This window comes from Malurus melanocephalus, unplaced genomic scaffold, assembly GCF_030028575.1.
Source record: "Malurus melanocephalus ecotype Western Australia unplaced genomic scaffold, MMel_1.1 scaffold_2, whole genome shotgun sequence".
Classification (NCBI taxonomy): Eukaryota; Metazoa; Chordata; class Aves; order Passeriformes; family Maluridae; genus Malurus; species Malurus melanocephalus.
In genome coordinates this window covers 6,251,913-6,273,352 of record NW_026623234.1, presented here as the reverse complement: position 1 = coordinate 6,273,352, position 21,440 = coordinate 6,251,913, and the positions used below count along the sequence as shown (strand labels likewise).

Sequence of the window (21,440 nt, the reverse complement as noted above, 5' to 3'; positions counted from 1 at the left end):
TAAAATAAAAGTTGCATGGATCCTGTTTCATCTTTTCTTTACTAAGTTTTAGTTTAAAGCCATCACTAAAAGCTCTTGGAGACATAAACACTGTAGTTATTTTTATTCAGTATTTAATGAGTAACATTGCTTTCTTAAGGAATTTAAGTAGCTGTCTTATTTCCTAGCAGAAGAGCTTCAGCCTGATTTTTGTAGAAGTACTTTCTTCTAGAAATTACTTTTTGTGTTGCCTTAAAGAGTCARTGAAAGCATGTTGCAAAAGCACCCATAAGGTATAATTAAGACATGAAAAATGAGATTATACTAAGGCACCAGCTGGCACAATGAAGATCACCAGGAAAAATACATAGGATGTTCAGAAAGAAAATACTTCATGAACAGTGTTGTGTATTGTTGTTTTGGTGCTGATTTCTTATCAATATGATTGAAATTTGTTGGGTTTTTTTTTTCATTCTTTTGGAAAAGCATTCACTGCAAAGTTAAATTTGTTTGAGTTGACTAACTTCTRTTGAAGAGTTTTTTTGGAGGGTTTATCTTGTCTTTGCATGAAGGCCTAAGGAGAGGTGCATTCTGACAAGTAGAAAGTAAAGTACAGGTGGTAGGAGGCCTGTTTGGATGAGGGAGGAGCTCCTAACTGAGCCCAAATAATGAAATAGAGAAGAGGTGGGAGCAGGAGCAGATGATGCAAATGGACCATAGAGTTGTTTTCTGATCTTGCAGGGATAGTGCGAAGAAAGCCAAGGCCCCTCTGGAATTGCATCTGGCTAGAGATGTGAAGGGCAAGAAGAAGGGATTTTACAATTCTRTAATGGCAAAAGGAAGAAATGAAGGTGTCCCCTCCTGCTGAATGGGGCAAGTGGCATGGAGAAGGCTGTGGTACTTGTTGTGTTCCTTGCCTCTGTCTTTATTGGTGAGACTGGCTTTTAGGAATCCCATATATCTGAGACCAGAGGGAAAGTCTGGAACAGGGTAGACAATCTTGGTGGAAGAGGTCAGCTTAGGGAGCTTGCAGACAAACTGGATGTACTRAAGTGCATGAAGCCTGACACGTTGCATCTGTAAGTGCTAAGGGAGCTGGCTGATGTCATTGCAAGGCCRATCTCCATTGTCGTTGAATGGTCACGGCAGTTGGGAGAGCCTCCTGGAAAACAGAAGAGGGCAAATTTAAGTCCTGTCCTCAAGAGGAGCAATAAAGAAGAAGGGGAGGCCATTCAGCCTTGCCTCCATCCCTGGGAAGTTGAAATGGAAAATGCTGGAAAGCACTTCCAAGTTCAGAGAGGACAAGAGGATGACTGGGAGTAACTAGTATGGATTTAAGAAGTGAAAATCATGCTTGAGCTGGATGTCTTGCTCAACATGGGAAGAGCAGTTGTTTACTTAAAGTCTTGTAAAGCTTTTCACACTATTTTCCACAACCTCACCACAGACAAGCAGACARAGTATAGGTTAGATAAGTGGATAGTGAGATAATTGAAAACGGACCTGGTGCACWGGCCCAGAGGGTTGTGATCAGCAGTACAGAGTCTAATTGCCGGCAAATCATTAGTRGTATATCACAAGGCTCAATACTGAGGTCAGTGCTGTTCAACTTCTTAATTTTGATTTGAATGATGAAAAGGTGTGCTCCCTAAGCAAGTCTGCAGATAACACAAAAATTGGAAGCAGTGGCTGATAGACCAGATGACTATGTAACAATTTAGAGGGATCTCAACAGCCTGGAAAACTGGACAGAAAGGAATCTCCTGAAGTTTAGCAAGGGAAACACAAAGCCCTCCATCTGGGGAGGAGTAACCTCAGGCATCAGTACCTGCTGGGTCTGACCAGATGCAAAGTAGTAGTATTGTATCTTAGGCTAAATACTCAACTTGGAGATACAATCTAATATACTAATTACCCTTTGTTTTCTTATTTCCATATTTTAATGTAATCTTTTGGGAATAGGTAGTTAAGTTTCCTTTATTGACAGCATCAGCTTTCATGGAGAATTCAGGTTAGTCTGTAGCAGTTACTGCTGGGTATATTTTAATTAACAAGAAATCTAAAAGTTATGTTTGAGGCCACATTCTGGCCTGAAATGTCAAGAGTTTGTGGACTCTATGAAAAGAACCTACCTTCAATGGCAGGAGCTAACAGAACTGAGAATTGGGAGCAATCAATTGGTTCCTGAATTTTACAACCTGCATTTGTTTCTTTTCTCTTCTCTTTAAATCTTTATGCTGCAGAAAGATGATTTCAGCTTGGCATCAAGAGACATTGGTGGATAGACCAATGTAATTGGATTCAATTTGATTTTTCTTTCATTTGAAATACGCTTTTAATCTAAACTGACTGGAATAATGAATAGACCTCTGTGTTCATTATAATTTTCTGATTTCAATAGTGTTAGATAAGGGTTACCCACTTTGATTTGGCGTAATGCTGCTGTCAGAATTAAGCATTGTACTTCTTGCTGGTTTTGTGGTACAAGTCAGCATGAATGTACTTAGAGAATGCCTCATAGCACAGCTGGATGGTCATCGAGTGTTGCAGCTGCATATTTGATTGAATCAATGGTTTATTTAACCATCCTCAGCAACAAAATACTAATCACTGATACAATAGCATACTCAAATAAAGAGTGTCCTGCTACCACTTAGTTATTGGCAGACTTACACCCTGGCCCAGGCCTCACTGATGCTGTTTGGTAAAGATCTGTGGCACAAATTCTACCTCCGGTTGTTATTACGAGGGTGGAATTAATTCAGACTTAGACATAGCAGAATACTCGTGGTCATTAAGGGAGACATTTGTAAGGCCAAAAATGGCAGCATGGAGCAGGTAGAGGTCTGATGAAWCCCCATGTGCAGAGGTGCAGCAAAGGGGTGATTACTGTTTGGGGGCAGTGCCTGTCCTGGTGTCTGCAGCCAGCACCCAGCAATAATCACTTCTAAAGCTGTAATCACAGCCACATGGCAGCACTGTGCCTTTTTTACTGCTTTCTATTCTTAGTGCTCGTAACAAGGGATTAAAGAGCACGATAAAAATATACGCTTAAAAAAAAGTAGACTGTTATAAAATGATTTCTTTTTGGAGGACTGTATTTAGTGCGTGATGAATGCTGCAGGGGAGGCATGTATGCATTTCCAGTCACTGCTAAGGTTTTGAAACTATTTTAAGAACAGCAGAACCTGGCTGTTGTCATAGTAGCGATAAACCTTTTAATCCCACTTCCTCTGGAGATGAAGCTGTTGTGTACATAATCTGCTTAAAGATTGTCAAGGCTGTTTATGTGACAGGGAGATAGGGATACAGTACTGAAAAGATGCTACTTGTTGCCCCCCAAAACCTAGTACTTCTTGTCTACTTTGATAGTGTTTGATATTTGCCAAGAGACCAATTTTATGACAGGYTGGTAGGAGAATAGTCATCTGGAAAGGCAGCCTTCATTTATACCAGTGTTTTGGCATTGACAACTTGTCATGGTTAAGTGTGACTGTTCCTAGGTAGTTCTGGGCAAGGGCTTGCTGATACCATGGTTCTCCCAGTTTAAAAGCATCCTTTTTGAGGGAGTCCTTTCATCCTTAATGCTCCCATTCCTTATATCTTTGAGGCTTCTGAATCAGCACTGAATCATATTTTKATATGGCTGAATAGTGAACACAATTAAAACTTCCTTCAAGTGTTTGGATAATGCAGACTGACTTGTTCTTAAATGTACAACAGGTAGTCAAGAGAAATCCACAGACAACTGACAAGTTCTTCAGCTGTGTTTTGGAGATTGGTTTGGCTCAATAAGGAGAGTTTTAAATGTCATGTCAAAATAATCATTATAATAGAATTTGGCATCCTGAACCAAAAATGACGTGAGTGTTTATTCACATGTATCCAGAACTAAAAGAGGCCTTTCTTCTCACCAGATCAAATTTCTCAGTAATTACTGACATCTGCGCCATTGCTAGTTTATTTGGTGTAGTCTGGTTACAGGACCAGATTGCATGGTCCCATGTCCTGCAAATAAGCAACAATGTGCATATTTTCTCTTCTTTGAACCAGTATTTCAGTTCATATGTACTGAATAATAGCAACAGTTTGGAAATTTTTCTTGTTTGTTTTCCTGAAGTCTGCATGTTCTGTCAGGATAGATGCTCAGTTTTTAGGGGAAAAAAATCACACTACAGAGTACATGAAAGAATGTTTCTAAGATTATTTATTTGCAAATTTATTTTTATATATATATATATATATATATATATATATATATTTACCCATTTGCCCCTTTATAAAGTTTTGATTGTGGATAATTGTTTTCTGCTCATTCCCCTCCTTTCCAGCAGCCCTTAATTCAACATGACATGGAAAGATGTATTAGGCAAACCATTGACTGTTACGTTGTCATCAGATCTAATTACTCCTCAGGGTGCATTGCTCACTGAGTTATAGAGACCATCATTTGAATCCTGTGCATTTGATCTGCCCTTGCAGGCTRTGGAGATGCTGGTGGGCCCCGGTCTCCTCTGAGGGACAGGGAAGATGTTTCACTCCTCTCTCCCCTTCCTTCTTGCAGTGCTGACTTCATGCACTATGGAGAGGGAGGGAGCAGCCCCTCCCATGGGCCAAGGAGACTGGTGTGGGTGTGGGGGTGAAAGCCCCTTGGACAATCCCCTGTGGTCCCCAGGAGGTGTCCTTTACAGTCCCCTCCYCAGAAGGCTGGTTAGATGCCACAGAGGATATCTTCCCAGCAGAACTCCTTGTGTTACTGTTCAGAGAGGCTTTGCAAACTTTCCAGTTTGACACTCTGAACAAAACAATTTCTTATTTTAGGAAGAACTTTTGTTTTGAAACATTCTTAACATTTGAAAATAAGTCATTAATATTTTTCACTCTTTGATTTAATCTGAAGGATTCATCWCTTGGTAATTTTTTTGCCTCAAATATTAAATTGTTTTATGACATGTGGGAAATGTTTCTTTTTCATCTTAGATGAAAAATCCTAGTAGAAGGTTGGAGAGGTTTTTTAAGTTTATATAAACCACCTGTCACTGCTTGGTATTTTTGTTACCCAGCTGATTTCTTAAGGAGAAATCAACCAAGATTGGTAATAATTCTGTTAAAGGTATCAATTTTTCTTTACTGAGCTGTATTATACTGAAATAATTGTTTTGATTTGGCTGATGAGTAGATGGAGACAGAATGGAAAAAGGTGCCTCTGACTTCTGTAGACACCTACGCATATTATTCTCCTTTGTGTCAAGGATTTTGACCATAATTTTGGTAGGTATCCTTTTGGCGCAGTATTTTAGATCAAAACCTGTAAATAATGTAGTTTTATGTGCAGCTAAACTTAAGTTCTGCCAATTTGCATGAGATATGATTAATGCTTACAAGAGTGGCAAAAAATGAATCTCATGTTTTAATAGAGGAGATTTTATCAACAGTCTCTAAACTCTGCAGGATGAGATCATCATTACATCAATGTCTTACACAGTGCTGAGTATTTTGACACATGGAACAATGGTGTTTGTCTTTTATTAGAAACAAATTGAATCGTTGGGGACAAATGTCTCCCACTCATGAGAGGAATGGTCACTGCCTCCATATGCTGCCTGGTCTTTAGTTGGTTTTTATGTTGTTTTGGCTTGGTTGGTTTGGTTTTTTCAAGTGGTTTTACTATGAATAGAGACATGAGAGCACTTTATACTTAATTTTGTAATGAGTTTGTATAAAAGGCATTTACTCAAGTAGACTTCCTAGATGGTGAATCACAGAGCTTGCAAATACTGCACTGGCTGCTAGACACACCATTGGGGATAAACCAGGGGTAAGTGAAAAGGCTGCAAGAAAAAAACAATTGGAGGGCTCTAACACTTTCACTAGTTGGTGACATTCTGTATGTCTTTAAAAAATCAGTTGTTAAAATAATGACCATTGCTGGCTGGGGATGATAACCTTTAGATACGTACTAAGAGACTACAGGGCTGTCTCCCACTACATTTTTGTGAATGTTGCATTGGACATCTGTGTCTGTGACTGGCAAGCTAGAAGTGGATACAGCAATCTAGGTATGTGCCTGAGAAGATAAAGTATATGTAGCTTTATTCTTCAGAGTTTGTACCAAGTGGCTTGCTTTTTCAGCTTAAGCAGTTATTTAAAAGCCATTCTTCCCATTTAAAATTCTAAGATAGTGAATTGTCCCTCTTGTGTTGCTGAGAAAACTTCAAAGAGAGAGTGGGGTAGCTTAATGAATTTGTCCTCAAATATTCCCAGGACCCCTGTTAAATACACTAGAAACTGGAATGTCCATGGTCTGTTTTCAGACAGATACTCAAAGGGTATGATTTTTGTGTGTCCTCAGACTCTCAGAGATAAGAACATGATGGGAAAACCAGATTTTTGGCTTRTGTGTGCTTCTGGGTGAGAGGAGTGGTTGATTCTCTTTGGCTCAGAGACCTGTGAAGAAGCACAAGTTTGTCTCACATGAGCCATCCTGAGCTTGGCAGCCTCATACTGTCATTTGCTTCTAGTGCTAAAACGAGCATAGCTGAGTGTGGTGTTGCAGTCAGATGTGGTAGCTCCTACCTATTATRGAAAAGCACGAGGAATTTCACTTCTTCCAGTGCCATTTTCTACAATTTTCCTGCCAGCCACAAGAGCAGGAGTGGGTGTTCCCAGTGGTTACTYCCCTGTTTAGTTCTTAACTAACTCTGTGTTTCCTTCTTTCATATATCTCAAACCCATGGGAAAGGTGGAATAGGGAAAGAACATGCACAAAAGAGCTGATAGATTTAGCAATGTTGTCTCTCAGTGTAGCATGTAGTGTAGAGAGAAGTGYAACACCAACTTTTCCTGATTTAAAATGGCTGTGAAATAGCCAGAGAGGCACCTTTTGGCTGAGACCACAGAAATCACTGGTGTTTTCAAAACTACAGTTRCACAGTCAGGCCCTTAGTAATTACAGAAATAGTCTTCCAGCTGAGCTGTCTTCCCTAGAACATGCAGAGGACCTGGGCATGATCGCAAAACAGTATTAGAAATATCTTGCCATGTAGTTTTCAATCCTTTCTAAACCTGGTTCATAAAGTTCGCATTTTTTGGTATCACTTTTTTTGGTATCTTCTCTGAACACTTGTTTAAGTTTCAAACTCTTTTTTGGCCCCTTTATGACAAATGTCCAGAACAAAACGTTTCATTTTCCCTCCAGCAGGGTGGAGGGAGAAGCTGGAGTTAATTCATTCCCTTACAATGCACTGCCTCTATGTAATACAGCGTAGYAGTGCTTTATTATTTTCCCCAGCTATGTTCTGTCACTAATTTCTGTCTTAACATGCTATTTCCCCAACACTCCTAAGAMTGCTGTTTGCTGTGTGTCCATGTGCAGTGAATTTTTGTGGTTTGAACTGTTTTTCTCAGGTATGCTGTTCTGCATTTTTCTCCAGCAGAATTCCCTCTTGGTGTTTGCCTCTTCGTCCAGTTTGTCTGCAACAGTGGRGTCCAGCAGTGGCTAAAGGTAAGAAAATACAGTTCAAGTTACTCTTGTTGCTGTAGGTCTAGTGATTTTTGCATCATTCTCCCGCTGCAATTTTCAGGAACACACTTTTAATTCTTACTTCTTAATTCCTCAAGTACTTTAAATCAAACCAAGCATAGTAACAATTCCCATATCTCTTTGTAGAAACTCCTCTCATGCTACTCCTTGTTTTCATTTTACATTGTTATATTTCAGTAGTGTCTTTTACTCCCTTTCTATTGCCAAGACTCTGTATCCAAGGCAACTTTCATAATTTTGAGAGTAAGGCAGTGAGAGCTGATGTATCAATTATGAATATCCAAGTAGATGGCCTCTGTGACACCCCCTTTGTGCACCATTGTAATTCTGCTTGACTTAAACTGTTTGGGTGCAGCATGTACAGTTGTGGAGACAGGGAAGATTCCTCACTAATGAAGACCTGCTGTTTTGTAATGCTGCAGCATGTTCCAGCCTATTCCAGTGCCATGTGCATCACGTGGGATCTGGGCTGACAGCCAGTGCAAATGTTTCTTCAAGGACTTTAGGACATATTCTAATTATGTTTAGATTCTCCCACTCTCTTTTCATCTGAAGGATGTCACTCTGCTCATTTCAAAGTGTGGTGCAAAGCGCTCCATCTGCCAGGATAAGAGGGGTCTGCTGGTGCACTTGTGTGAGAGGCAGTAGGATGGCTGGCTTTGTGAGCAACTCTTTAACCTCCAGCTGTGACAAGTCCCAGGCCTTTGAACGCTGTCAGGGCTTGGCCAGAATCCAGCAGTGTTTTCATCCAATGCTGAAGGAGATGTAAAATTTCCTGGAAGAAAGAGCTTCATTTCTCTGAGCCTAGCAGGGAGGAAGGGGCAATGAGTTGTGGGATGAAGAATCTGAAACTCTCCATAGCTGAAAAAAGCAACTTTTTGTGGACAAAATAGAAGAAAAAATATATTTGGGGGAGCTCTGCACATGAGCACGTGTATTCTCTCTCAATCTGGTATTGAATGTATGTGAGGGCACTACAGGATCCTTTTAAGGAGAACTGGAACTGCAAAACAGCATGCAAAAGTAAAGGCCATTATGCAATACTGGCCTAATGTTAGGTGAGCACAGTGAGGGCAGATCCATGTCTATGTTCTATATGGCAAATGAGACTCTGCCTTTCTGTGGGTGTGTGGAACAGTCTGAAGGTTTTTGAAAAGGTGCAGTCTCAGCCTGAAGGAAATGTTCCTGGTGTGGGGAGGAGGGAGAGAGACACGTGTCTCTGTCCCTAGTGTGCAAGTTCCCTAAGGGCAAGCCTGCATTCTTGTCTCTGCCATGGTCTGTGCCCCCTGGCCAGACAACCAGCCCTAAATAGAATGGGTTCTTTCCTGGGGAGCCACATGCAATATCACCTTCTCAGGCAAGCTAATTTCTCAAGGGTGATATTGTTTCATCAGATACTTGGCTAATTAATGACTCTTATTGTGTAGGCAAGTGCATTAATTAACTGGATACATAAGGAAGTCTGGGTCAAACTTCAGAAAGTCGGCCAGACTCACTTAATCCCTTGTGGCTGCTGGGATCACCCTGCTGTCTGACGTGACCTGAGTAATCAGTGTGTTGAGACTGGCATGTCTCCGTSCCAATTCTCACAAGTTCAGTAGTGCTCAGCAGCCATTTGACACTCTTGTGGGTAGCAAGTGTATACAGGAATAAGTTTTTGTGTGAATTCTGGGGTCAACGTTCCTGATGGAGCTGAAGTGAGGGAAGGGGTGCCAGGGTTTAAAATTTCTAGCCTGCATGTCCCTAACAGAACCCAAGTCACCTTCAAGAGGTACATGGCCCGGTAACTGTGGTTGCCACTGATTGTGGTAACCATTTTGAATGCTTTCAACAGAAGATGAGGCTGTTGCAGCATTTTTTATTGATAGATCATCTGTTAAAAAAACCCCGGGATTTTATATTTTGTTCCTTCCATCTTGCCCAAACATAAGATTCAGAAAGAGGAAGAGAAACTGAGATTAATTCTCTTGCTGTACTTGACTTGTATTGCTGTAAGCTCGCTTACCTCAATATATGTAAGATAAAAGTCAGGCTGTGCTCTTGGGACTGGGTGCACAAGACTGGAGTAGGCGTCTGGCTTGAAGAGGTTTCTTTGTACTTTAATGGGTACTGCAAGGGAGTCCCAAGAGAATTCTTCAGATGAAAGCTGTTTTTCTGTGGATGGGTTGCAAAGAGTCTCATTACTGCTCTGGCTTTTGCTGCACAGCACATATGTTACTGCAGGGCTGTCAGCCCTTCAGTCGATTTCTACAACGCAATAAAAATAAGTAGATTAAGCAAGCAAAGAAGATTAGAGACACTTTAGGGAAGGAAAGGGAAGGGAGGAGGATGAGCAGGAGGGAGTATAAAAAGAGACCACAAGACTGTGATTGCCAGACGTCCTGGTGCATGTTGCACAGGGTGGCTTTCTTTGTCCCTTTTGGGTTTGGGTTGGGCATACTGAACAGAACTGATCCTGACACCATGTCTAAAGAGAAACTGGAGTCACTGGTCAAGAACATGGAGATCATGCTCTCTGAGGTAGAGCAGCTGAAGATCCACTGCACCAAGCAGACGGAGGAGGTGAACCAGGTGGTACAGGAACTGCGCCGAGAGAACAGGGAACTAACAGAGAAGTATGAGCTCATCTGTCAGGACCTGAAGGAGGCCAAGGAGGCCATTGCCCAGCTGCAGGACACCAAGTTTGCCTTTGAGGCAAAGGAGCGGCAAGCACAGAAGCTCAACCGGCAGCTGTGAAGTGGCAGGAAAGAGAAGCAAGAGATTTTTTACCCTGATCTAAGAGTAAACAGAAACCTTCAACTGCTGCAACTGAAAATCCCTGGATTGGTAAAAGCAACCCTTTCCCTTTCTCCTCTGACTAAACCTGTGTGCTGGAAAAAAATCATCTCTTTGTGGAGGCAAGATCTCAGGTGCAGCTGGAATTCTGCCCCAGAAGGCTGCTTTGTTAATGACTAAAGACCTCATTATGCTGGGAGTGAAATCTCATTCCAGAATCCCTTGTCAGAAATCTGAGCCATAGGCATATGGAAACAGCTGCCAGGATCTGGGCACCTTCTCATGCCCCGAAGGGGTTGCACAAGGACAGAGCCTGGGAAAAGAGCTGTCACTGCCTTGAGCCACTGGAGAGAGCTGTGCCGGGAGAGCCTGCTGAGATGGARAGAAGGATCATCGTCTTGACAGCCCCTGTTGCTCTGTTTTGTTGCTAACTTTTCACTGCTGGGCAGCAAGGCTGCAATGCAGTCCTTAGTAGGGTGTCAGTTTCCTTGCTCCCTGATGCTGGAAGACATCAGCAAGAGCTTATGTCGTGCCTCATGCTTCCAAGTATTTTCTATCAAGGGCATGTTAGTCCAGAAGATCTTTTAATGCTATTATAGCCGATGTTGTCTTCTTCCAATTCCAAAGTGAAGCATAAGAACTGGAAAGGTTTCTGTCTCAATTTCCATTTCAATAGCGTAAAATCTTAATGACTCTGTGTTTAGTATGCTAGAGTTAAAACCTCTGCTGAATATAACACTTTTTTTAACCAAAGAGCTATGTTTTGGCACCGGATTTACTTTTCTTTAGCGGAAGTAATGTGTATAAATGGACCGGGAATTACGAGGGATAAGTGTATGTGGGCGTGGGGGTTAGAATTGCTTGTCAGAGGTTTTGCTTTCAACTTTTCTTTCTTCTTCTGTATCTCCTAAGCAGCATTTGGGGTAGTCAGTGCCAAGCCCAGCTAAGAGCAGGTGACTTTAGACTCCACAGTGAATAGTGTGAGATCTCGGGGGAGTGTGGAAAGAGTGCTGAGAGAAAAAGCCTGAATGTATAAATGGAGAATAGCTGGAAGAGTTCCAGGAGGATCTTTCTTCATGTTGGCTGTGATTTAGCCAACTTCCTTCTTCTCTCCAAAGCTTTGCTGTATTGTTATCTTTGCCTGGCAAGCTCCCTGGTCCCAGCAAGGATAAATGTTGGGGAGAAGCAGAGAAGCTGAGGGCCTCAGGGGGTGTGTGGCACCAGGAGCCCASGTGCACTGTGGCAGGGGGAAGGGAAGGAGAGAAGGGAAACTTGGCTGCTTTGGTTTCCCCATGAAGATTTGGGCRAGGCAGAATAATTCAGCAAGACCTTCTCTTAGGACTCAGTCCATCCATAGTGAAAATAACTGTAGTTTTGTCAATCATTATAAAATACTGAGATCAGACCTAGAATTAGCTGGTTATTGTTCTTTCTTTGCCCTTCTCTCTGTTACATCAGTSTATGCCTGGTCCAAAGCCTTTGGAAATTTAAATCTTCCCATTAATTTGACTGAGCTCTGGGCAAGACCTTCTGAGTAAAGGGCTGATGTTTGAGTGGCTTCCATGGGGAACAGGTTTTTCTGGTTTTGTTTCATGTGATAACATGTTTTGTTAAATTTGTGTGATCTAGACTTTTATTTTTTTTCAATTTTGGGCAGAGCAGATTGGATTATCCTGAAAGCATTCGGGAGATTGGAGACCGTCCTTTATGTTTTCAAATGTAATCTGAATACAAATGGCCATCCTTGACCCTTTGCTCTTTGCTCACCAGTGACAGCTTGGGGAGCACGAGAAATCAACCTTAATTACGATATTTGTTTGTATAAGAACTACAGTTTTTTCTCTTGAAATCAGTTCTCTAGCTCAAATCTGCCTACCACCTGTGATTTCTTCTACGTTTTATATATCATTACAATGTAAAACAAATAATAAAAGGAGAACAAACAGCTGGGGAGTGTCTGTTCTGGAAAAGATATTGCCTCATTTAATTCATATAGATGTTACTTTTTGAGTGTATGTGTGTATGCTTGCTGAATGTAATTGTTCCTATTTAAATCCTATGCATCAAGGAATGGATGAACCCTCCAGATCTCTGTGTTCACAGGTTAATCTCTTTAAATGAGATTCTCTGTGTGGCTGCCAACTTTGCCCTGCACAATATTTAAATCCATGATACGGAAAAAGAAAATGGGATTGCAGTGTCCTTATGATCAGTTTATTAATAATTAGCAGTATTCAAAGTGTCTAATTTTAAGGAAAGCTGTAAGAGTGATTTCCTGTAAATAACCTGGATTTGGGGTGGGACATCAGAAAATTAGATGTGCTGTCCAATGCTAGAAAAAATTAATACCACTTCAAGTAGACTTAGTTGTGTCCTGGTTTTGCTTACATATCTTAAACTCATGAGTAGCTGAGCTGGTTTAAAACCAACATTCGTTCCATTACATGTAGTTCCTCTGTTTTTTTTTTTAATAGGCAAATCTTTGTGTATCCAAGTATAATCTTAGAAATGGAATAGTGTCTTTACTTGTATCCTGAGGTGCATTATATTGGAGTGCCTTTCACAACAAAGTTTGCATGGAATTAGTCACAGCACTCTGAAGTTGTTTTTTGCTTTTTGAACACCGACATTATCAGTGCATGCTGCTTTTCTTCTTAAAACAGCCTAAGGATGATGAGCTGAAACTTGGTGTAGCACTATCAGCTTTTTTAGAAAGCTGGCCTGAATAAAAGTCTCGCCTGATTTGGGTGAGAATTGAAAAATATGAAGTGACAGGCTTGCCATTTCATTCATCTTGGAAATGGATGAAGAGAGGTATCTAATTCTTTCAATACAAAGAGTAAATTTATTTGAAGGCTCTCTTGGAGAGCACAGCACAGGAATTGGCTCAGTYGTCAAGAAGGGACTAAGAGAAGAGAATCCTGCCAGACCAAGTGCCTGTGAGTTGATCTGTTCCTGGRGCAGATTATTACAAAATATTGATGACTGCATTGGTTTCCACTGTTCTGAGCTGCATTATGTGAAAATGTCCAAGAAGGGAGACTGRGTAGGAATGAAGCTGATATCTCTTTGCTCTCTTGCATTGCTGACTTAAGTGGCTGCCTGCTGGCAAACCACAATAAAATCAGCTCTGCTTGTAGCTGTATCTGTACAAAAGTTGTACGAGTGAACCCCTCTGCAACAGTCCTYAACACCTGAAAGAGTTAATGTGTGGCCAGGCCTCTGGAGCAAATATAAACCAGTGCAAGAGATACTGCAAGAGGATAACAGGCTTTGATGCAGTTCAGTGGTACAGCAGAGCCCATCAGTGTGTAATGCACTTTGACCCTTCCTCTAAGGACTTTGTAATGTCTCCTGAACATGAAATTGAGCTGTTTTCCTGAAGGGTTGGAGGGATTCATTCTTTATACTGAGAGGCTGTTATTTAGAGGGCTAAATGGCATGCCTATCCTGCAAAAGTAAGTRAGAATCTGGGAAGAATAGAGTTATTGGTGCACTATTCAAGTTTCAAAAAAGCTCAGTTCAGGTTGAATCAAATTTTACTGTCATTTCTTAAAAAAAAAGTAAGAAAATCAGTATGTCAAAATAGTTGTTGTTTTCAGAGTAAGCTGAATCCTCCTATTTTCAGACCCTTGTGCAGCTAACGGAATGAGAGACATGCCATAATGTCCCCAGTAGCAGTGGACTTGATTTGACATCCCAGAGACCCTTATTTCTTTACCTTCTCATTCAGGCATCAGCAGACTTACCTGGGATATAATTTTGCTGTTCACTACTGTCCTGTGCTCATAAATATTTGAGCATATCCCCTGAGCAAAATGCAAGTAGCTGGCTAACATATGTGAATGGCTGCCCATTTCCCTTGACTAGGCCACTGCTCTTATCTAAGCAACTGGATATTATTCCTTTGGAATAATAAGCAAAGTAAGGCACACATCCCATTTTTAAGCATGTGACCCATCCATCATCACAACACCCCAGATCCTTGCTCTGTGGCAAAATGATGAAGTGAGCAATCAAGAACACCAGTTTGTAATGTGATTATGCCATGGTTTCCTGATCACAGTAGTCTCCTGGGAGGTTCAGATTTTGAAACCAAACTGAACACTGACTCTTCTCTTCCTTGCATGAATGATCAAGCTACTGAGACAAGCTTCTCTTCTGGAGGCTTTGTGAGTCTTGCCTGAACTTTTTGGTTGGTGCTCAGGGGTTGAAAATGAGGAGTGATCGAACACCTTGGTGAGCATCTGGCAACCAGTTAAGGTMAATCCTCTACAATGCTGTAAATGTTAGGTAGCCATAACTAGTTAGGCTGGAGCTGTGTCCAGTAAAGCATGCAGATCTTTAGAGAGTCTTTAGAAACAGCCTCTGGCAGTAAGAGATCGTGATAGTTGATTCCCATGAAAGGTATAACAGAAGACAAAGCAAGTCTTACTACTGACCTCTGGCCGTGTAACTGTTGAAGTTCCTGTGCCACAGCTCTTGTAGMGGTTGCTTCTTGCCAAAAGCAGTTCACTGATCAGGGTAGAAGGGGTATCATGTTCAGCAGCATCCATTCACTATGCATTCCCTTCAACTGTTTCTTCTTGACCTCATCTGTGACACCCAGCTGCCAGGCTAGCCACTGGATAGAGCTAGTGGCAAGAGGCAAATGCCTGTGCTCCTGTATTCATTCCATAGTGATCCATCAGTGTTTTATCAAGAGATGAGAATGGTCTTGGATCAGTGGGTTATCTTTCTTTCACTAAATGGTAAGTGATGAAAACAATGTCATCATAAGGATTGTGTCCTTTCTCTGAGAGGAAAGGTACATGAGGCAAAACTTTCTGTGAAACCACAGGGCAAAGGTTTACTTTGTATTTGCATTGCCGTTTTGCTGGTAAGCACTGGCCTCAAGCTCAAATCCTACACTAACAAACAGTTCCCGATTTTGTCACATCTCTGCTGGAACCAGGAAGTATGAGCTGATTTTTAATATTTTTTTTTTTATAAAATATTTAATTGATGTTTCATGTTACTTACTTCTGATAAAAGTCTGGTCATTTCTTTTTTTTTATGTCAGCATCTCAGGAGCTCATCTATTAAGTCTCTATGGGGTTAAAATTATCCAGATGTGTTTACACAGTATCTGCTTTAATGCAGTAGGCACAGATGTTTTTTGGATGTATCCTGGCTAGATTCCAACATGAGCAGTCACATTTTCCCTGTCTCTCTGTACTCCCTTGTAGTTTATCAACAAGAACACAAAAACTACAAGAACATTATTAAGCTTGGTATTTCAAAAAAGCATTCATTGAGGGTCCCACTGCCATGAGAGACATTTTAAAGATTGGGTATTTTTAAATTCATCTGAAGTTGTGGGGGGGTTTTGCCTTCTAATTTTTGAACCTTTGGGATTGGATTTCAAGCCTTGTCTTGCCAGTAGGCTGAAAGCTTTAAACTGATCTGAAAGTTTGGTTTATTCATAGAAGGTCAGGGATTCAGGCTTTAGTTTGATCAAATACCATGAAGCTTAGAATATAAGGTGACACCTGGCAGGATGACATTAGCTAATGCCTAATTGACAGTACAGGTAGAAAAAAAATAAAATGGGCTCATGTAACTTCTTCCTGATGGAAAAGGGGGGGTCCACAGCTTAGCCCAAACCCCAAACTTGTTTTTTGTTAAAAGAAAATTTGAATCTAAAAGGGCAGGACAATAATTTCTGTATTGATAATTAGGCATTAACAATGTCCAGTTTTTATCTCTTCTGACAAGGGTAACAGAGGTCGCCATGCATCTGCACCACCGTTAGATGTTCTTCTGCGGTGTATTGTGTCTTTCAATATCTTGTGGTTCCCCTGCTGCTTGATGGAGGTATTGCCATTTTGTGTTGGGTTTCCTGTTAGGTTTTATCCTTGTTTATTGTGGCAGAGTCARCTTTGACAGCAAAGTACAGGATTGCTTTTGCTCATAGAAAAGRTGTGACTTTTATTTGAACTCAGTCCCCTGTGGGATGTGTAACTATAGGATTTGARTACTGTGTACCTTTCATGGCTAGCTGCCAGACAGGGATTGAACAGCAGGGATGAAGAGAGCTGTACCCCTGGAATAAAATTGCTTCTTRTCACCTCCATTTGGAGCTGTGCACATCTAGGCTTGTCAACAAATAGCAAGGATATGGTCTCYTGATCGTTCAAAGCAGCAGCATGGCCAAGGAGACAGTAATGATATCAATTTTGGAGATGGTACTGCACATCTTGATCCAACATGTGGAGYTATTTGAAGGTAGACGCTTCATCTTTCTTTTGGAAAGCAAGGTTCTCTCTCTTATGGTTACAAATGAACTACTGATGAAAGAGTACTCTAAMACTGGAAGGCAAAACATAGAAGACCAACCCAAACTTAACTCTAAAGCTATTCTCATAATCTTGGAGAATCATAAATAGGGTTGAAATGCTGGTAGCTGTTATAATTGCTGGACCAGAATCTATTTTTTTAGATCTGTGGTCTCTGTATTTCATTATTTATTTGTTTTATACTAAGCAGAGGACAAAAATCAATGGGGGGCAGATTTATCTGTTTGCAAAATAAAACAACAGCAACACATAACTTGTTATGCAATGTTTTCTCTAGTATCCACATGATTAAAAACACAAGTTTTTCCTTGTAATGCATCCAACTAGATTCCTTTTCCCTTAACAGTTTTTGTGTTGTTAAATTGTTCCTTCACGGAAGTTTTCAGGGAGTTTCTGAATTGCATGGCATTTGTTAGAGGAAAAAAACAGAGAAACCTGTGCTGCCGTTGTCTTTGGTTAAATTTGGATCTGTATCCAAAGTGCTGCTGTTTTCAGATTTTAGGGGTCTCCTTTGCCTAGACAGAAATATAGCTGTGAATTGTGTTTAAGTTCAAACTTTCTTTTGTCAAAAGCATATTTGTGAACTGTCACTCAGGCTGTAGTTTTTAAGTTAGCATAAAGTTAAATACTTCTTTTTCAGAGTTAAGAACTTACTGAAAATGAATACCAAAGGGATCTGTGGATAGCTGTCTCTCTTTTGATATGATGCCTACAGCTAAAATAAAACTAGTTACAAAAGGGCTCCACCCCGCAACAACTTTAGACACAGTTTAGAGCTCATGTGTGTGCTCACACACAGAATACAGAAGCTAGGAACAATTCCAAGGCAGGCGTGCCTGTGTGCGTGCTCACAACTCTGGCTTTCCAAAGTAAAAGTGAAAACCCTTGTGAAGAAACTGAGAGTCTGAAGGGGTTAAATGAAATACAACTCTCCTTTTCCTGTGCAGTAAGGATTAGTAACCAAACAGAAGCAGGAGAGAAGAGCGCTGAAGTGCCACTGTTCCAACAAGAACGATTGGAAAGTGGGTTCTGGAGCTTGACTGCAGAGCGTCTCCAGCTTTTGTGCTCACCTGTCACGGGCACATGCAGGAGGTAGGAGATGACTTTGTGCTCTGGGCTGTCTCCTCATCCTTCTACCTGGATATCTATTCTCTCTTAGTCTTTTCAGCGCTSTTGGTGCTCTTTAAACTGTTTTTCATTTCCCACCTTCTTTTTTTCCCCCTTCAGTTAAAAGAGTATAGGGCAGAGGAGARACCAGAGTCCTTTCGACTGCGAAATTTTCTTTCCTAGAAGGGAGGGAAGAAGATGCTCCGTGCATTGGGTGAAGGCGCACACCTTTGACGCGCAGGTGGTTAACCGGAGCGGGGCTCCGTGCGCTSCCGCTGCTGTTCGCGGTGTGGCGGCTGGGGGGAGCAGGGAGTGCCCGGCAAGGCGCCGGCTGGACACCGTGCGGGACGAGCCCGCCGCGGGCACACGCACATGCTCTGGTGGCGCACAGTGCGAGGCAAACGTGGCAGGGCTGCTTACCGGAGAAACGGGGTTTTTGCAGGAGGGAATAAAAACCCGTGTGGGTGCGAGGGCTCCCGCCGCCCGTCGCTGTGCCCCCGCAGAGCAGGTGCTGAGGGCCGGGTGTGGCGCTGCGGGAGGGAGCTGCCAGGGCCGAGCGGCGCTGTCCGGGAAACGGSAGCTTTCCAGGCCTGGGTTTCCCAKCCCTGAGGGAGTCTGACGTGTGAGGCAGGCCGAGGCAGCAGCTCCAGGGACCTGTCCTGGCATGGAGGAGGTAATGGTTTGGGAGCAGTGTGGAAAGGCAGGGGATTTGCCTCGAGCACTGGGGTGTTTCTTGTGGAAGTAGAAGAGCGGTCGGTTTGAAACTGAGTTTCAAAGCTTTGATGAAACCCATGTTAATTTCGCATAGAGACCTTAGGAATAACTAACTACCCATGCTAATTTCGCATAGAGACCCTAGGAATAAATAAGGAGCTTAGTGAGATGGTATGTTTTTTTAGGTCTGTCTGTAGAGACCTTAAAGAGAGTTTGTAAACACCTTTGTTTCTTTAAAAAGTGTTACACAAAACACTACCGGTTTACCCTTTGTGCCTTGTGTTTACGGGGCCTTTCAGCAGCTTATTTGTAAACTGGCTTGCAGCTTAGATGTTTTTATCCTGGCTTCTTAGAGATGTACCCCACACTTTAATGCCAGAGCATCTCTAGTGTCTGTAGCAGAGCAGCCATGAAAAGCCATTCTTTCCAAAGTGCAGAGTGACAATGGGCCCATGTGCTACGCTGCCATGTGTGTATTGGACAGCCTCACGCTGGAAACTTCCAGGACAAATGCTCTGCTCTTACAGATGAGCAAAGGGAGGTGTTTGTGACCAGGAACAAAGGTGGAGGAAGTTACGGGTTTTTGGTGTGGTCTCTATATGTCCCCTATAACTTAAACTAATCTTTGCTCATGAYGGTGAAGTAAATTGTTGGTAAAATGAAAAAGAAATTAAAGCAGAGCAAATTTGCTGTCTCTGGAAGTTTTGTACCTTTTTTCTGTCCAGTGTGAGATAATTGAGGCTTCTTTCTCAGGCCTATTTTCAGGTTTTCATACACTGTGAAGTGTCCTGATACCTCAAAGGTGTTTGGTTTTGAAATATTTTGCTCCGTGAGAGTAAGTGCTCGATGTCATCACAGAAATGCTGGGGTTGGGATAGGTTTTTTGTAGCATTTACCAGATATTCCAGATCTGTTCACTACTAAACAGTCCACTCTGAATGTAGCATCTGATAAAAGGTGTGTGATGAGTGAATTGAGGTGATTTTCAAGGATGTAGAGCTTTGTTTGCTGGTCTCTATACATGTTTATGTTAAAAAGAATATTAGGTATAAAACAAAATTGTCTCAATTTTAAGGGAAGGTAGCCACCACTGTGCTGTAKAGAACTCAGCAAATTGTTGATCTCAAATATTGCTGTTCAGCAAGTGTAGTAACTTCTGATGCAGATCACTTAATTTTGGCTTTGGGATGGGCTGTTTCAGATCCAGCTGCTTACCAGTTTTGGTAAAAGAGAATACAGGTAAGGTCTCACCTAATCTAATTGCTTCAGGGTTTAATTGCCTCTCAAATTAGGCACCAAGATTCAGTTGGAGTCTAGGTGAATGGCTGTGTCCGGACTTGCTAAAAGGGTTTAGGAAACAGGAAAGCAGTTATGTTGTTGCAACTGGTTTTCTTGATAGTACTTGAGTTTGAATCAAAGGTGCAAATTTTATTCTTTTTGTTTTGTTAAAATAGGAAACCTGGGAGAAAAAAAACCCCCACTCTGATCTTGATTGTGGACCCTTTCTTCTGAATAATATGTAAATAAGGCAAAATACTGTTCTGTGCCTCAGGACAAGTAGAGCTTAGTATACCAGAAGGCTTTCTCTTTGTTCAGTGGGGATCTTAAATGTTAATAAAATGTTATCCATTTTAGTTGTTCATTTATATACCTAGTGACTTATAATACACAGCAAACACATAGCTTTTTTTTTGTAAGAGTATGAGTGCTGGTGTTTTATATGAGAGCAGCATCTAGAATACACAGGATGCAATTACAGTTGTCCTCATAATTAGTGTTACAGGCTCATCATTAGCTGAATGAAAGGGGGAATGTTTTCCCAGTGGCATATTGATGCTCAGTGAACACCAGAGGAAGCAGGTTGCTTTGCTCTTAGGCCTGTGGGAAGGATGATACAAAAGTGATGTAAGCCCCTCAGTGTACCTGGCATAGCTACTGAGCCCAGACAGTGATGGATGATTGCTCAGATTCAGGACAGTCATTTGCAGTTATGCCCACRGTATGATGGACTTGTCAAAAGAACTTATTTCTCTCAAAATGATGCTCTGCTGGATACAGCTTCACTGTCTCATTTTTTAGCACTCCTGGATCCGAACTGTGATTTGTTGTGGTCCAGTCTTGTCTTGGACAATGAATAATAATGGTTGCTAGGTGTTTGAGAAGGGATTTTTATATTAAAGTACTTGAGTGGGTGTCTACTCGTATACGCAGCCTATGATCAAATCACTTGTTTATGCTTTCTCACACAGTAACAAGCTCACCTTCCTGACATGCAGACGTGATGCACAGAAAACAAGTGCCATCCACAGATTGTTTATTTCTCTGCCTAGCCCTTAAAGCAGTAATTGGAGGCTCTGGTTTGGGCATCTGTGGGAGAAACCAGCTTCAGAGCACAGAGCCAATTTATTTTTAGATCACACCATTGTCATTTTGCTGTGATCACACCGTTGAGCATGTGCTTCCTTTGAGAGCTCTCCAGGCACTGCAGTGTGATCCCTCCTAAGATCACTTTTTATGAAGTTAATTTTTAGTGACAGATGAAAGATGCTAGGGCCAGTATTCTTAGAGACGCCAGCTCTACTAGCACATATTCTCCCTCCTAAGTTTGTTAATTTAAAGTTCTGGTTTTAGGTTGTGATTTTTTTTTCCATTTTTGGTTCACCTCAGGTTACTCATCTTTTCTTTGCATAGTAATATAAGCCCACAGACTTCTCTGGGGGAATTCCTGCTTCATACCACTGAAGGTGTGTCTGCATCACAGTCAGTAAGGGTGATTCCTTAGGGAAGAGATGTACCCGTACAAGTGTGGTGTGTTTGACATGTTTGTATACATACATATGTAAAAAACTGAGTTAACTTTAAATTTAAAAAAATGATCTTAGGTTCCAGAAACAATGTAGAGGCAGCAGCAATCAAAACCCACATGAGGCTCAAGGTAAATACTCTAATGTTTTTCTGTCTATTATTAGTCCCTAAGCAAATTT

The 21,440-nt window shown here is 41.5% G+C and overlaps 1 protein-coding gene and 1 long non-coding RNA gene across 6 annotated transcripts in view; one reads left to right on the top strand and one right to left on the bottom strand.

The window, feature by feature from the left end:
• Positions 1-4,249: 4,249 nt before the first annotated feature.
• Positions 4,250-15,129, bottom strand: LOC130573793 (uncharacterized). Its single transcript, XR_008965360.1, has 3 exons — positions 14,740-15,129; positions 9,528-9,676; positions 4,250-7,477 (listed from the first exon to the last, which is right to left on the bottom strand). It is a non-coding gene; the product is annotated as an uncharacterized LOC130573793 (long non-coding RNA).
• A 2,286-nt stretch (positions 15,130-17,415) lies between these two features.
• The window catches only part of PAPLN (papilin, proteoglycan like sulfated glycoprotein), a 48,980-nt gene continuing 44,955 nt past the window's right edge, over positions 17,416-21,440 (top strand). For all 5 annotated transcript variants that reach the window (XM_057366376.1, XM_057366386.1, XM_057366366.1 and 2 more), the window contains exon 1: positions 17,416-17,727. In XM_057366376.1, coding sequence (XP_057222359.1) covers positions 17,719-17,727 — 9 coding nt within the window. In that variant the 5' untranslated portion in view covers positions 17,416-17,718. The remainder of the gene's footprint in view (positions 17,728-21,440) is intronic.